This window comes from Geotrypetes seraphini, chromosome 3, assembly GCF_902459505.1.
Source record: "Geotrypetes seraphini chromosome 3, aGeoSer1.1, whole genome shotgun sequence".
NCBI classification, from domain to species: Eukaryota; Metazoa; Chordata; class Amphibia; order Gymnophiona; family Dermophiidae; genus Geotrypetes; species Geotrypetes seraphini.
Genome location: NC_047086.1, coordinates 162,459,790 through 162,475,854, shown reverse-complemented (window position 1 = coordinate 162,475,854; position 16,065 = coordinate 162,459,790). Strand labels below are relative to the sequence as shown.

The 16,065-nt window shown below is 41.0% G+C and overlaps 1 protein-coding gene across 6 annotated transcripts in view; it reads left to right on the top strand.

The window, feature by feature from the left end:
• HINT3 (histidine triad nucleotide binding protein 3) overlaps positions 1–16,065 on the top strand; it is a 43,114-nt gene that overhangs the window by 5,318 nt on the left and 21,731 nt on the right. For all 6 annotated transcript variants that reach the window (XM_033939304.1, XM_033939303.1, XM_033939307.1 and 3 more), the window contains exon 2: positions 6,437–6,554. In XM_033939304.1, coding sequence (XP_033795195.1) covers positions 6,437–6,554 — 118 coding nt within the window. The remainder of the gene's footprint in view (positions 1–6,436; positions 6,555–16,065) is intronic.

Genomic DNA, 16,065 nt, shown 5'->3' with positions numbered 1-16,065 from the left:
AACATGGGATCCCAACTATGGTTCTTTGTTCCTTGACTGTTCACATGTTAAGTATGAATCATTACTTTTCTTTATTTTCTTTCATAATTTTTCAACATTATTCTGTTTTTTTGGAAGCTAACCATTACCTCTTCTACCTCCGCTGCTGTTATACTCCTATTTCAACTACTCTGCAGATTCCATTCCTCTTTCTAAATGGTTAACATACATCTGGTAACTCTTAATGTCAAGGGTATTAATAGCCCCATCAAAAGAAAGAAAATTCTACACTATCTCAAACACCTTAATGCGGATGTATGCCTACTTCAAGAGACTCATCTTAGTGGGGAGGAAGCTCAAAAACTTTCCGGCGGCTGGGTCCAACATTGCTTTGCAGCACCTGCCCTAAATAAGAAAAACGGAGTTGTTACCCTGATGAAAAAATCATTGAACTTTCAACTTTCTTCTCACCATTTTGACCCCAATGGCCGATGGTCTCTGGTTGAGGGCTCTATTTCTGGGAAACCCCTGAAGATACTTAATATATATGCCCCGAATGCCGATGACCCTGCTTTCTTCCATCACTTCCGGACCATATGTTCTTCTTCTCTCACATCAGACACCATTGTTGCTGGGTACTTCAATTTCCCACTGGATCCATTCATTGACAAATCTTCCTCTTGCCGTCCAGCCAAACTCAGAGTTCGGACTGAAGTCATCAAATTGATGGATTCCTATGGCTGGGCAGACGTATGGAGAATTTTTCATCCTACTGACAAAGACTTCACCTTTTATTCGGCACCACACCATTCATTCTCTAGGATTGATTATATCCTGGGCTCTAAGGACTTGGTCAACCTTGTTACTTCATCACAAATCCATGATATCACTATCTCAGACCACGCAGCGGTCTCATGCACTCTCAACTGGGCCTCCATGTCCAAGCCTAGACATTGGAAATTGAACAACTTTCTACTCCAGGATGAAACCTTTCTCTCCCATATTAATAAAGAATCACGTGCCTTCTTTGACATAAACATTTCCTCGGATATGGAATTTTCCATCATTTGGGAAGCGTATAAAGCATGGCTCCGAGGAGAAATTATTAGCTACTCGGCCCATCAATTAAAGGAGAGAAAATCCATATTGCATCAGTTGGAACTTGATATTCATTTTTATGAGACTCGTCTTTATGACTGCCATGACCCTTCTCTATACAAACAATTACAACAACTTAAATTTCAATACAACGAAATCTTTAGTTCCCTTGCTTCAGCTACAATCTTCCGTCGTTCAGCCACCTATTATGCTTCCTCTAATAGAGCGGGCCATTTACTGGCCACCTACCTCAAGGGACGCCGCTCCAAGCACCGGATCACACACATCAAATCAAGCAATGGTCTCCTGCATACGACTACCAAAGACATATTGGAGGACTTCCGTACCTTTTATGCTGACCTTTACACCTCCGAATCTACCTCGTCGACTGATGCTATACAACAGTTTCTTCACTCTCTTGACCTACCCTCCCTTACAGATTCTCAACAGGAGTCTCTCTCCCGACCAGTTTCTTCTGAAGAAATCACCCGAGCCATCACTTCACTCCCATCTGCTAAATCTCCTGGCCCAGATGGCCTCACAGCAGAATTCTACAAATCGTTCTCTCCTCTCTTGATGCCTCATCTTCTTTCTTACTTCCAAAGTCTCCTGGCAAACTCGTCTCAACTGCATCGCTTCCTTGAAGCGAACATTGTTGTTCTACCAAAACCGAATAGAGACCATCAACTTGTAAAGAACTACCGCCCTATATCATTATTGAACTTAGATTACAAATTATATGCTAAAATCCTAGTTTTTCGAATGGAAACTGTTATTTCCAAACTTATACACAGAGATCAAGTTGGTTTCCTGAAGGGTCGATATGGAGCTGATAATACCAGACTCCTATGTCATGTACTCCATTCCACTCTGTCGAACACTTACCCCTCAGCGTTGGTTTCTCTTGATGCGGAGAAGGCGTTCGACAGAGTGGAATGGCCTTACTTATTTGCTGTTCTTTCAAAATTTGGTTTCCCAAAACCTTTCATACATATGGTATCTCTCTTATATAACTCTCCCACTGCTAGAATCATAGTAAATGATGATACCTCTCCTCCATTTACACTCTGTAGAGGCACTCGACAGGGATGCCCCATATCCCCACTGTTGTTCAACCTCGCCCTCGAACCTCTGCTTACGGCCATTAGAAAGTCACCAGATATTAAGGGTATCACCATTGCAAGTATAGAATTTAAAATATCGGCTTATGCCGATGACGTTTTGCTGTACCTTTCAGATCCAGAAACCTCTTTGCTTACATTAATCCGACTGATCAATTTCTTCTCCACTCTCTCAGGATACAAAATCAACTGGGACAAAACTGAAATTATGCCTCTAAATGACTCCTGTGTCCCCTTTCATATTCCCTCACAACCACTCACTTGGATCACCTCGGGTATTAGGTATCTGGGTCTAACATTTGATAGGGATTTAAGATCCACTACACAAATAATCTCCTCCAAACTCATTACTCAGATCAAAACCACTCTTTCAGCATGGTCTCCCCTTCACCTATCTTGGTGGGGAAGGTTAGATACTATTAAAATGATGGTGGTCCCCAAAATCACATACATATGTAATGTAATGTAATTTATTTCTTATATACCGCTACATCCGTTAGGTTCTAAGCGGTTTACAGAAAATATACATTAAGATTAGAAATAAGAAAGGTACTTGGAAAATTCCCTTACTGTCCCGAAGGCTCACAATCTAACTAAAGTACCTGGAGGGTAATAGTGAAGTGAAAAGTAGAGTTAGAGGAAAAATAAAAATAAAATATGTAATATGTTTCCCCTTATGTTTCCTCCTTCCTTCTACAAACAGATGGAATCCATACTATCTCATTTCCTATGGAATGATAAACCTCATAGAATTTCCATTCAAAAATTGAAAGCTCCATCTCACTTAGGCGGTGTTAATTTTCCTGACCTCATCTATTACCATAAAGCATTTCTTCTCCGTCAGGGAGCCGAATGGATTTCCTCCTCTTCTTCCCTAGATATACCCAATTGGTTACGACTGGAATCTTCTCTTGTATCTCCTTTCTCCCTTTTTAGACTGATGGGCACAACTAACCCTCCTCATTTGTCTAAAAATCCCATCATGTGGGCTTCCTATAAAGTCCTTACTGACCTTGATCAACAGTTAGAAATACCGTGGAACAAATCTGCCTATTGTCCCATTTGGTTTAATAAACTCATTAAGATTGATGGACAATCTATTTCATGGCCTTTTTGGTACAACCAGGGCATTTGGGATATAGGATTTATCTGCCACATGAATGGGACTTTCCTTACTTTTTGTGAGCTGATGGTTGATTTCGCAATTAACGAATCAAATTTTTACCGTTGGTTACAGTTAAAGTCTTCGGTGAAAAAAGCTGGCCTTAGCTCAGTAGTGTTTTCACCCATCCCTACTTTAGTTACCCTTTCCAAACAATATTTAGCACTGGGTCATACAGCATCTCATTTCTATAAATACCTAAATCTCTTACGCCGTCTCCACTGTCCTCCTTACAATCCTCCTGGGAATCTGACCTAAATATTTCAATTTCTGACGAGGCATGGACATACATATTTAAATCTACCTTTTACACTTCTCGCTCCGCCTCCATTCTTCAACAATCATTCTTTTTACTTCACAGAGCCACTTGGACCCCCATAAAATCTCATCGTATCAATCCCTCCTTTTCTAAGAATTGTTGGACCTGCAACTTATCTGAAGGCTCTGAATCATCTTCTCTTCTCCTGCTCTTACATCAGCTCTTACTGGTCCTCCGTATGGGGTACGGTATGTTCTATATTTCATATAGATATTCCCTTGACATATCAAATGCTTCTACTGAAGTCTTTCTCATTAAACGACAAGATACCTGACTCTGATCATTATCTTTTGGACCTTTTACTTTCCCTAGCCCTCAAAGTTCTCTTGTCTTCTTGGAAAGACTTATCTAAAGCCTCACACTCCCAATGGTGGAACTTGGTTTGCTCTACCTACCGGACTGAAGCATACTTAGCTAAAGCTTCTAACAGGTGTCAGTTTGAAAGTGGCCCCCACAATATTAGGTGGTAGGGGTTAAGTGAAATGCGCACTGACAGACGCCAGGTCCCAGGTTCAGTTCCTTCACAGAAGTTTCATTAGGGATAGAATCAAATAAGAAGCACAGCCAGGGGTGATTATATAAAGAATATATTATAGAAATAGTCTTACAGAAAAGTAATATTTATAAGCATTACAATTAAGCAGAGAGCATTACACTTAAGCAGAGAGCAAGCAGTCTCACTGCCTTACAGAGGTCAGAGGCAGAGGGACATAGAAGCTTGCAGTTCTAGGAAGCTTCGTGTTCCATAGATAAAGGGAAGGATAGACAGAGAGAGGGGGAGCCAGAGTGCCAAGCCAAGAGCCAAGAGATAGCTAGATAGAAAGAGAGAGAGAGGGCCAAGACCCCTCTCCTGATAGCTCCATAGAAAAAGAGAGAGATAACTTGATAGAGCAGAGAGCAGGCTTTTATACCTTGGAATCTTATTCTGAATAGAGAAAATATTGTATCTCCCAGTATCTTTCTGTTTAGAACTTGCAAACTGTTTGAGACAATGGTCAATTTAATTGACAAAGGAGGGTGAGAAACCTGTAAGCATGGTGATGGGATTAAGTCTCTGGCTTGATCTGTGCACCATTGTCCTAAGCACCCTCTTAATCAGACATTAACACCTTTTAGCTAGCCATGATTCAATCAGGGCTACTTGAAACTTAAAATATATCAATCAGGGCTACTTAAAACAGTTTCCCTGCACTAAGGGTCTATCTGCCTTCCCATGCCAGGGTCAGATTGATATAATCTCCCAGAGGCCTCTAGGCTGACAACAGGTTTCTCCATTCCCAAACTAAATGGAATTCCTTAAAACTATCTGCATCCCAATCAACCTTGATATCCCTGCTTCCATCTTATATTGTTTTTATTTAATTTTTCTCATTTCTCTTACAACTATTTGTGTTATATTTATATATTGTTTCATAGAGGATGCTTTATTTATTCAGATTGCATTGCTATATGACATTTTTGTTATTTTACTTTGATTCATGCTTGCTAGTACTCCTTCTGGATGTTAATACTAGATATAAGGTACATTTTTGCTTTGATTATACGATGTTTATTGATGGAACGTCTTTTCATTTCCTAGATATGTACTTGCTCATTTTACTGTTGGTTGTACCTCTTATTCACTGTGTTTTTGTTATGTTCATCCATATTTTGTATTTTGTAATTTGAAAAATTTCAATAAATAAACCTTGACTAAAAAAAGAGATGATTTCAGTCTCTAGGACTTACTGGTGTTCTCAACACTTGCATTGTGCTAGAGAGCTCTAGCCTTGGCAGCATATCAAGATCCACTTGGAAATTCTTTTATTAATAATGTGATGGTACTATTCTGAAACAAATTTAAACAAAATAAAATTTTTAAAAAAACATCTTCCTGAAAAGGATTCTTAGGGCTCCAGAAAGCTGCAGTAGTGATGCTGCTGTGGTAAATGCACCGAAACCCATAGGAATTGAATGGGCTTTGGTGCATTTACTGCAGCAGAATGAGCTTTGTAAAAGGGGTCCTTAATTCTGATGGAGTTGTCTGTCCATAGGAAGCTGTACTGAACAGGTATAAAACAAGCTTTAATAAATTCAGAGGTTTTGTCGGTCTTTCTCGTTTTCTTGAAATGTTGGGAAGATTGAGCCATATTTGATAGTCTAAAAGCAATCGGATACAAATTGCTTACTTGACAAAACAATCCCTGATATGTATGTGAGCATGTAAGCAGGAAAGAGTCACAATACTTTGTTGGAATGAAACACAACAGCTCTTGCATTGTGCCACAACTTCTGGGAGCTTATGAGATCTTTATGTGAAGTCCCTCTTTATAGAATGTTACATTTGCATTTTTTTTTCACACAGTCCTTCAAGCTACAAAAATCATGTGTCTGATTTTTCAGAAAACCTTCCGGATAGAATTTTTGTTTCTTTAGGCTCAACTCTCAGTATCCCATTAAAAATTATCCTTTAACATGAATGCAAAATAAAATGCTAAACTGCCATCTGTAGGTTTGTCATGAGAAGATTTCTGCATCTTTAATTTGGGTAAAATTGTGAACACTTGTAAAATGACCTGACCACTCCCAGCCTCAGTTCCTGTAAACATACCCCAGTAGTTTGTTTCCCTGCTGAGAGAAGGTCACACATCAACCTTCCTGTGCCTATTGGTTAGCAAAAGCAGTGCTCCAAAGAGCAGGGGGATGTTGGGGTGAGTGTGTAACTGTTGCAGGCCCGTACACTAGCAATGGATTAAAAAGTCTCTGTTCTTCCATTAGAATGAAGACCTGGTTTGCTTTAAGGATATCAAGCCAGCGGCACCTCACCATTACCTAGTGGTGCCTAAGAAGCACGTAGGAAACTGCAAGACCCTCACCAAAGATCACGTGCCTCTAGGTAAGAGTGGAATTATCACTAACTTAATCTGAGATTTTAGTAGTAAATACAGAATACTATCCCCTGTATCAAAAGGTGCAGGTGGCTTTAATGTGGTGCATGCTTGCTAAGGGCACATATTCCTTGGTAACAGCCAGTAAAGGTAGTCCTGTGCTACAGGATAAAGACTGGGCATCCAAGTGGCAGATGAAATTTAATGTGGACAAATGCAAAGTGATTCACATTGGGAAGAATAACCTGAATCACAGTGGGTGCTAGGGTCCACCTTGGGGGTTAGTGCCCAAGAAAAAGATCTGAATGTCATCGTAGGTAATTCGATAAAACCTTCCGCCCAATGTGTGGCGACGGCCAAACAAGCAAATAGGATGCTAGGAATTATTTAAAAAGGGATGGTTAACAAGACTAAGAATGTTATAATGCCCCTATATCTCTCCATGGTGTGACCTCACCTGGAATACTGCATTCAATTCTGGTCTCCTTATCTCAAGAAAGATATAGTGGCGCTAGAAAAGGTTCAAAGAAGAGCGACCAAGATGATAAAGGGGATGGAACTCCTTTCGTATGAGGAAAGACTAAAACGGTTAGGGCTCTTCAGCTTGGAAAAGAGACGGCTGAGGGAAGATATGATTGAAGTCTACAAAATCCTGAGTGAAGTAGAACAGGTGGATTGGTTTTTCACTCCGTCAAAAATTACAAAGACTAGAGGACCCTCAATAAAGTTACAGGGAAATACTTTTAAAACCAATTGGAGGAAATATTGTTTCACTCAGAGAATAGTTAAGCTCTGGAACACATTGCCAGAGGTTGTGGTAAGAGCGGATAGCGTAGCTGGTCTTAAGAAAGGTTTGGGCAATTTCCTGGAGGAAAAGCCAATAGTCTGTTATTGAGAAAGACATGGGGGAAGCCATTGCTTGCCCTGTCTCGGTAGCATGGAATGTTGCTACTCCTTAGGTTTTGGCCAGGTACTTGGGACCTGGATTAGCTACCGTGAGAACGGGCTACCGGGCTTGATGGACCATTGGTCTGATCCAGTAAGGCTATTCTTATGTTCGAGGTGACACTTTTCCATCAGCATTCACAGAGCACTTCAGCAGATTCTGGAACCTTCATTACACCCCCCTCACAAGAGATAGAGCTGTGGATACTATGGCATTGTGATTTTTTTGTAGGGGCCTATGTACAAGCAGCACTAGGTGTCCTGGGCTCCTTATGCCAGAACTCAGATTTCCTTTGTTATACTTACTGGAGTATTAACGTTTGTACTGGAGGAACACATACTAGCAAAACCACTTTTTAGTGTCCATCAGGTTAATACAGTTATTGCGCTCTCCTTTTCCATTCTGATCCTTATTATTCCTAAGGATTGATTGTGTTAACAGTTTTTGAAAACTGTTAGAGCATAGGCAGAGCTGGGTGCTTTTGCACCCCCCAAACATGAAATGCTTCATGGACAGCTGTGAAGAAAGCAAATGCCACAGACCTTGGTCCTTTTTAAGATAAGTTTCAATTTTGTTTGTTAAACAGCCTGTACAAAAGAGAGGTGGTTCAGTTAATCCAGAAGTATTTGAGTTGGGGGTTGCTGGTGAATAGACTCGAGGAAGGCCATAAGGATGAGAGGTGTTATAAAAAGAATCTTTCACTGACCGTTTTATGCATGCTAATTAATTATTCACATGACTGAGACCAAACCATGTACGGGGCAAAACTTATTTAGGTTTTTCTAAAACCTGGTGCTGGTCATCTATGAGTTTCTGCCCAGGGCCAAAAAAGTCTTTCGTTCTCCATGTAGGCCCGTACTGAGGTGTCTCAAGTTTATTTATTATTATCATTTTTCTTGCTTTGCGTTCAGTGAATGTTCTTTGAGCTAGATATAGGGCACTGCCAATCATTTTTTGTTCTGTTATATTATATTTTGGCAGTTTTGTTCAGAGTTTTTTCCATTGCATAAAAAGAAGGAAACATGTTTGGGGGTGGGGGGTGTTGCACATACCTTAATGGCAAAGAATCTAAGTCAGGGTATGTGAAATATTTTCTAAGTTTCTCAAATTAAGTGCAAATGCTGACCTTAGTATTATCATAAGGCTGCCAGCTAGATCCAGATTTGCAGGACAGGGTTGACCCAGACTAGTAGTTTTGCTTTTCTTAGGGAATGCAATGGGGAAATCAGAACTACAAGTTCTAGCATGCACTGGGGTAAACCCTGTCCTGCAAATCTGTATCCAGTTGACAACCTTATCATACTAAAGAGAATTTCCTTCTGGAATTCATAAAATGGAATATGGGTAAGCAGTCTATCCAGATGTGCTTTAAAAATTCCTTTCAATTAAGCCTATGACTCCTATTACAATGGGGAAAATGTTTTTATTTTTGTATCCATATAACTTTGTCTATTTTTTCAGCCAGTGTTCTTTCAATGAATGTTGAAACTGGTGTTCTGTGATTTTATAATGAATACTTTAACATAGAAAGTTGTTCCTGTTAATTCTCTGTTCAAACTTAAACACAAGCAGCTGCATGTCACCAGTTTATAGCTAACTTTAGCTGCCCTTGGCCAGTTTGAAATCCCACTCCACTTTCACCCATAATTTTTGGTCCTGCAACAATTTATGTAGATGAAAATTGTCTACATAAGTGCTAGGAATTTATTTTTTTTTCAAAATCACTTTTGCACTAGGCACTTTTCAACACCATAAGTGCTTTTGATTATTAGATCATAGGGAATAAAAGCAGCTGAGATAGAGGAGGTGGTGTAGGACTTGGCTCCGCGGAAGAGATGATGGTAGATTGTATCCAGTACTGCATTGGTTAATGTGTACTTAATACATATCTCCATTAACATTCTGAGTTATTATGTGAGCTCTGGCAGCAGTAGAATTGATCATTTGCAGATCGTCAAAGGCAGCCAGTGTGAACAATTCAGTGTCTTGGCATTACTGGTACTCATCTTAAATCTAAACAGCTTTAATGTGAGGGAAAATTCACGTGTTCAAAACTTGACTAAAATGATGCTCCATGAAATTAATAGGTAGCACATTTTAAAACCACTTGGAGAAAGTATTTTTTTTTTTTTCATTCAGTGCATGATTAAGCTTGAAACTCATTTCCAGAGTTAATAGTATTGGTGGAATTAAAAAGTTTCAACAAGTTTTTAATGAACAGTCCAATGATGCTTATTAGCTAACAGAAGTGGAGATCTGGGAGAGGATCTGATGAGTTCAAGTGACCCAGACTGGCCACTGTTGTGGATGTGAGACTTGGTGGACCATTGCTCCAACCCTACATGGTGCATCTTACGTGGTGATGCAGGTTCAGAGTGTTTGCTAAACAGGCCAAATTTGTGCTGTTTGTACCTGCTCATGGTGAACACCCTATTTTTGCATAAATCCTTCAGTGCATCCTCTTTCTTTTTCATTAATCTATAATAATAAAATGCTAAGCGCGCAAGCGCACTCTTACTGGCGTGTTCCCTGAGATTTGATCTGTTGGGCTGTGGCCGGTAGGAGTGCGCAAGTGCGCCAGACAAGCTTCTCTGCTCTCCACCTTGCGCCGCTGCAGTGGGTCCTCTCACGGAGAAGGATTCCGACGAAGGTGGCGATCGTGAGGGGAGCCGCCGTGACACCTTCAAAATTAAAAATAAACTTCGGCCAGAAATGGCCCCACACTCGCGGCTCGGCTTCAGGCACACACGCGGTGACTGTCAGCGCCTGCAGTCCACGGCAGCTTGAGGCGTCTGTGGCGGAGGGCCGACGCGAAATGAGGTAAACGCATAGTGTGAGCAACGAGAGGGGGAACAGAACGGCAATCTTCAGTGGAGGTGTTATTGTCAGCCGTGGACTGGGTTTAACGCCGACAAATATTTGTCCAGATGGTAGGAAACGGGCCTACAAGTGTGGACATGATGGAGGGAGGGGGTTTCATTGGAGATGGCATACGGACTTTAGCAGGCCATGTGGAGAGTAGGCTGTGGTGGCATGATTGAAAGGTTCCTAAGGAAAAAAAGGGGATTTGGTAGTGGCAAACGTGTTGATTGTGAGCTGCTGAATTATGGATGCTGTTACTGCTGTACAGAGGGGAGCAGGGAAGGGGTGTTGCTGGACAGGGGAATTCAGGGAGGATGGAAGGAGCAGGAAAGAGACAGATGAGGGGACCTGAAATGAAAAAATGGCAAAAGGGGTGGCACAGGGTCAGATAGAGGTGGTAGATGGTGTGAAAGGGGGAAAGGGAGCGTTGGAAATGGTATGAGGGCCAAAAGGGTACAGAGGACTGGTGAAAGGTGAGGTGGTGGGACTGGGATCAGTGGGATGCACAATCCAGCCATGGTACAGGTGGGGCATGGGTGGTTTCAGGATATAGGTGGGGTTATTCTAGCACCCGTTACTGTAACAAATGGAACGAGGTGCTGCTGGACAGGGGAAGAGGTGCTGATGGACAGGGGGGGAAGAAAAAGGAAGGGAGGCCTACTGCTGGACAGGGGGAGCAGGAAAGAGGTGCTGATGGACAGGGGAAGAGGTGCTGATGGACAGGGGGGGAAGAAAAAGGAAGGGAGGCCTACTGCTGGACAGGGGGAGCAGGAAAGAGGTGCTGATGGACAGGGGGGCAGAAAAAGGAAGAGAGGCCTACTGCTGGACAGGGGGAGCAGGAAAGAGGTGCTGATGGACAGGGGAAGAGGTGCTGATGGACAGGGGGGGAAGAAAAAGGAAGGGAGGCCTACTGCTGGACAGGGGGAGCAGGAAAGAGGTGCTGCTGGACAGGGGGGAGGTAAAACAAAGAGAGAAGGGTTGCTGCTGGATAAGGGGAGCAGTGAAGGGGTGGTGGTGGACACAGAGGAGGTAAAAGGAAGGGAGAATGGATAGGGGGAGCAGCCAAGGGGTGGTGGTGGACAGCCGAGGAAAAAGAAAGATATAAAAAAAGAAATACAGAAAGCGGCTAAAGAGAGAGAGAGAGAGAGAGAAAGAAATAAAGACAGACACACACATATATTCTAGCACCCGTTAATGTAACGGGCTATAAGACTAGTAGGTAAATAATGTTGTAATTATTGCCACTTTAAAAGGGAGACATAGGAAGCAATGTTATTACACAATATAATATGGCTTATGTATTCTTGCCAACTCCAAAAAAGATTCAAAACAGATAACAAAAGACTGTGAAGCAGAATTATGATAGATATTTCATAAATAAAAAGGTCTTTAACTTTTTCTGAAAAGAATAGTAAGAGCTTGAGGATCTAAGTCTTATGGCAAAGAGAGCCAAAATTGAACTCCCTGTTATCAAAATTGAGCCTTCCGATAATTTCTTAATATTGAATACCAGGAAAAGAAGGAACGAGCAGGAGATGTGAATTTATTGCTCTACAAGATCTAATTTTAGGGAAAAATGAAAAGAGACCCAAGCAGAAACTTGGAGGAGCCATCAAAAAGTTTATAAATATTATAAATGCTAATTTAAAAAACTATAGATGAGCTTGTATAGGTAGCCCTTGTGTGTTTGCATTTGTTAAAATCACTTTTTTTAAAAAATAAATCAAAGCAATGTAAGGTTATTCTTATGTTCTTTGAAGAACTGCAAAATGGCATTCATAACATACATTCACATCTGTTACCCAGAGATAGAACCCAGTCATAAAATCAATCGCTCTACTGTGGGACACCTCCCATTAACACAGGACAAGTAACCACTCCAAAACATGTACAGTACTGTGGATCAGTTGAAGATTTGAGAAAACAACGAAGACTAATCAAAGCAGGGGTGATTTTACAGCTTTGTTCTGAATCATTTGAAGCAGAGATCTCAAAGTCCCTCCTTGAGGGCCGCAATCCAGTCGAGTTTTCAGAATTTCCCCAATGAATAGGCATTGAAAGCGGTGCATGCACATAGGTCTCATGCATATTCATTGGGAAAATCCTGAAAACCCGACTGGATTGCGGCCCTCAAGGAGGGACTTTGAGACCCATGATTTGAAGCTTAGAATTTAGGGGCTTCTTGTGTGCTAGCATTTTTAATGCACGCACCGGATTAGCGCACGCTAGCTGAAAATCTACCGCCTGCTCAACAGAAGGCGGTAGCGGCTAGCGAGCGTGGCAATTTAGCGCGCGCTGTTACGTGCGTTAAGGCCCTAGCACACCTTTATAAAAGGAGCCCTTAGTTTAGCTGTAAGAGCAATAAAAATAGTTACAATAATCTAGGTGGGATAAAATAAGAGAATGAACCAGAACTGAAAAATGTTTTTTTTCAAGCATATACAAGGCTGAATGAAGCTGTAGTTTACAAAAAGCAATTTGTACATGACTGATCAGAGATTCAAAAGAAATGTAATGTAGTTTCCAAAATGAAGCCAAAACTTTAGATGTATGCTCAGTCTTCAAAGACAAACCATCAGTTAACAATAACTCTTCTGAAATAGAGTTAATGGAATAATTCAACTAATGCAATTTATTTTTATTCTTATTTAGCTTGAAGCCATATATCGAGCTATAATCCTCAGTCATAGAAATGCAGGTTGACTCTAAGGTGGTCATTTGATCTTCACCTGCAGAAACTAGAAGAAGCATGTCGGTGTAACAATAAAATGTTACATCCAAAGATGAAAAACCCAAATCAAAAGAAGACATGCAAACATTTAAATAGTATAGGAATGGGGGGTTGATTCTCATTAGTGTGGATGGTATAGGTATAGGTGGACCTGATGGATATTTAATTGCTTGAGGACCCTAAGAAGAAGGGGGGGAGAGGGGTACCTTTTGATACATGATGCTATATGCTTCATTATGAACAGCTTAATGATGACCAGTATATTCTTAGGCACAGTTGATTATGTTTGGACTTAGCTGAGGGGAGGACAGATAGAGAGATTCTTCTCTCTTTGCATGTGGGTTGGCTCTCATGGTGCATGCAGTTAGATAACTGTTACTTATCATCTTACAGTTGTATAGTTCAGGGATCATAAAAACCAACTGGAACTGTAGTGAGATAGATGTTCAAAGATGACTATACCTTTTCTGTGAGAGGCAGTAAGCTGGGGTTATAGGGAGGGAGCAGGTGAATGGGGGGGAGGATATGGTTTAAAAAATTTTTTGATGACTGGGTAACAATTGACCTGTTGGGTCTGCCAGATATACTGTAACTGGATGTGTTAATTTTCTATGCCAAGCTGTAAGGTAAAGTTTGTCATCAATAAAAACGTTTGAAATCTAAATAGTATAGGAAAGAGTGGGGAACCTTGGGGAATTCCACAAGAGGTTGGCCAACTATCTGATGGTGTTATTCACTTTGACGATAATGCCTTTTAAATAAAAATTCTCTGAACCAAACAGAATATTACCTGAAATACCAATAATGAAATACCTGAAAAGCCTCCACAGACTTCAGCGGATTCAGAACGCCGCAGCTAAGCTTGTTTTCGCGAAAAGCAAATTTGATCGCGTCTCACCACTCCTGTCTAAGCTCCATTGGCTCCCAGTAATCCCCAGAATCCACTTCAAATGTGCGTGTCTGGCCTACAAGATCCTACATGGCATCCTTCCTGCCGTTATCCCTCTATCCTGGAACTCCCCAACCCCTACTTCCTCCAGATCCTCCCAAATTTTTAAACTATCCTTCCCTTCCATAAAAGGTATTTCCCATGCAGGCAAACTTGGGTCATCCCTCCCCTTTAGAGTCACTGAGATCTGGAATAACCTCACCTCCCCACTCCGAACCTCAAGCTCCCTCCAACTCTTCCGCAAACACCTAAAAACCTGTCTATTCTCAAAACTGTAACACTTCCCCCCTCTTAGGCCTCTCACCTTCCCCTTTACACCTAACTCTTTAATCTCTCCACTGTAGTTCCTCTCTCATCCTTCTTCCTGTAAACCGTGCCGAGCTCCGCATTCGTGGAGATGGTGCGGTATATAAACCCAAGGTTTAGTTTAGTTTAGTGTTTAAGTTAAACAAAAGAATACTTTAATTAACTGTACTAAAAGCCGCTGTACAATCAAATCGTAACAGGAGACGTGCCTTACCCCTCGATAAAGAGATCTTGGCATCTGAAACAAATACAAATAATGTGACCTCAGTGCTATGGTAAGCTCTAAATTCAAATTGAACTATACTAAAACAGTTATGATAGTCCAAAAATTTCGTTAAGCAAATCGGCCACTATAGCTTCTGACATTTGGACAATTATAGAATATTGGCCATCAGTCTGAAATTACCTAGAAGGCAGGCTTGGGTCCAATGTGGCTTTTTTTTTGGAATGGAGATTAGACAATGCTGCCTAAACTAGATGGAAAAGGTGAATTAAGAAAGCAGTAAGCCAGTTGCTATTTTGAAGAGGATACTTCATAAGGTAAGAGGGACAACTATCCAACAAACAGTGTGAAGAAAGTTTACCTAATAAAGATTTAATCTTAGCTTTATCACTAGTAGGGAATGAAGTACAGACCTATCAACAAGGTTAGCTAAATTAGATGCATTCGCTGTAGCAGAAAGGTCTAGAATTGCATTTTAATTGGGAACTATAGAAGCCCTAATCTTAATTATCTTGTCAGAAACATAGCATGCTAAACTAGCACGTGAAGGGGAAAAAACCTCCCGATTAGAAATAGGGGAGCTAGAAGAAAGCTTTCTAAAAATACTAAAGTTTCGTTAAATTTGAGACTTTTCTTTGAGTAGCATAATAGGATTTCTTAGCATAACAAATAATTTTCCATCTGTGCTTTTGTGTGATTACCTGGAGGACAATAAACTACAATAAAACCTACATTGCCTGATTTAAAAAGAGGATTTAATAAAGTGATTTGCAGGACAACATTTCTAAATCAGGGATAGGAATGGAGTCAACTAGGATACTTAAAAATGTTTATGAATGATTGGCCCTGATTTCAGTGGGAATACTATAATCCCTACTCTACACACTGTAAAGGAACACTACATGCCTGGTTGGTCAGCCGGGACTCCAAACTGGTGGTGGGCTCAATGCTGTAGCTGTAGCTGTTTTCTTGCTGGTTGACTGGCTCTCATCACCCATTTTGAAAACCCAGAGGAAGCACCCAAGAGGGAGGAGCTACTGTGTCCAAGGTTTCTACTCTTCATTTGAGAAATCAGATACTGTAATTTAATGCCTGCAAGTCTCTTTCCACTGCCAGTGCACTCCTACTATCACAACTATCACCAAATTTCCAAGGGGAGATTCTGATACTAGGATCTCAGGTCTTACAAACGTGTGTAAAATGCTAGAAAAATGAAAAGCCTTCAATGTTCCCTGCTTGGGCCACACTAAGGAAACTTGGTGGCAGGGTATGGTTGGCAAGGGCTATAGACTAGAGTGTGGAGGGTAGGTGCTGCCATTGACAGTGAAGAGATGCTGGATGCATGGCTTAAGACCACGCAAATGCTAGTATTGTATACGGAACTGATATTACCTTGGTGATGCCAGCCTTGGTTCTTCACTATTGCAGATTAATGAACTTGTCAGGGAATTTGCAATTATTGAATGTGCATTGATATTGGGGACCAAGTGATTGGGCCTGAG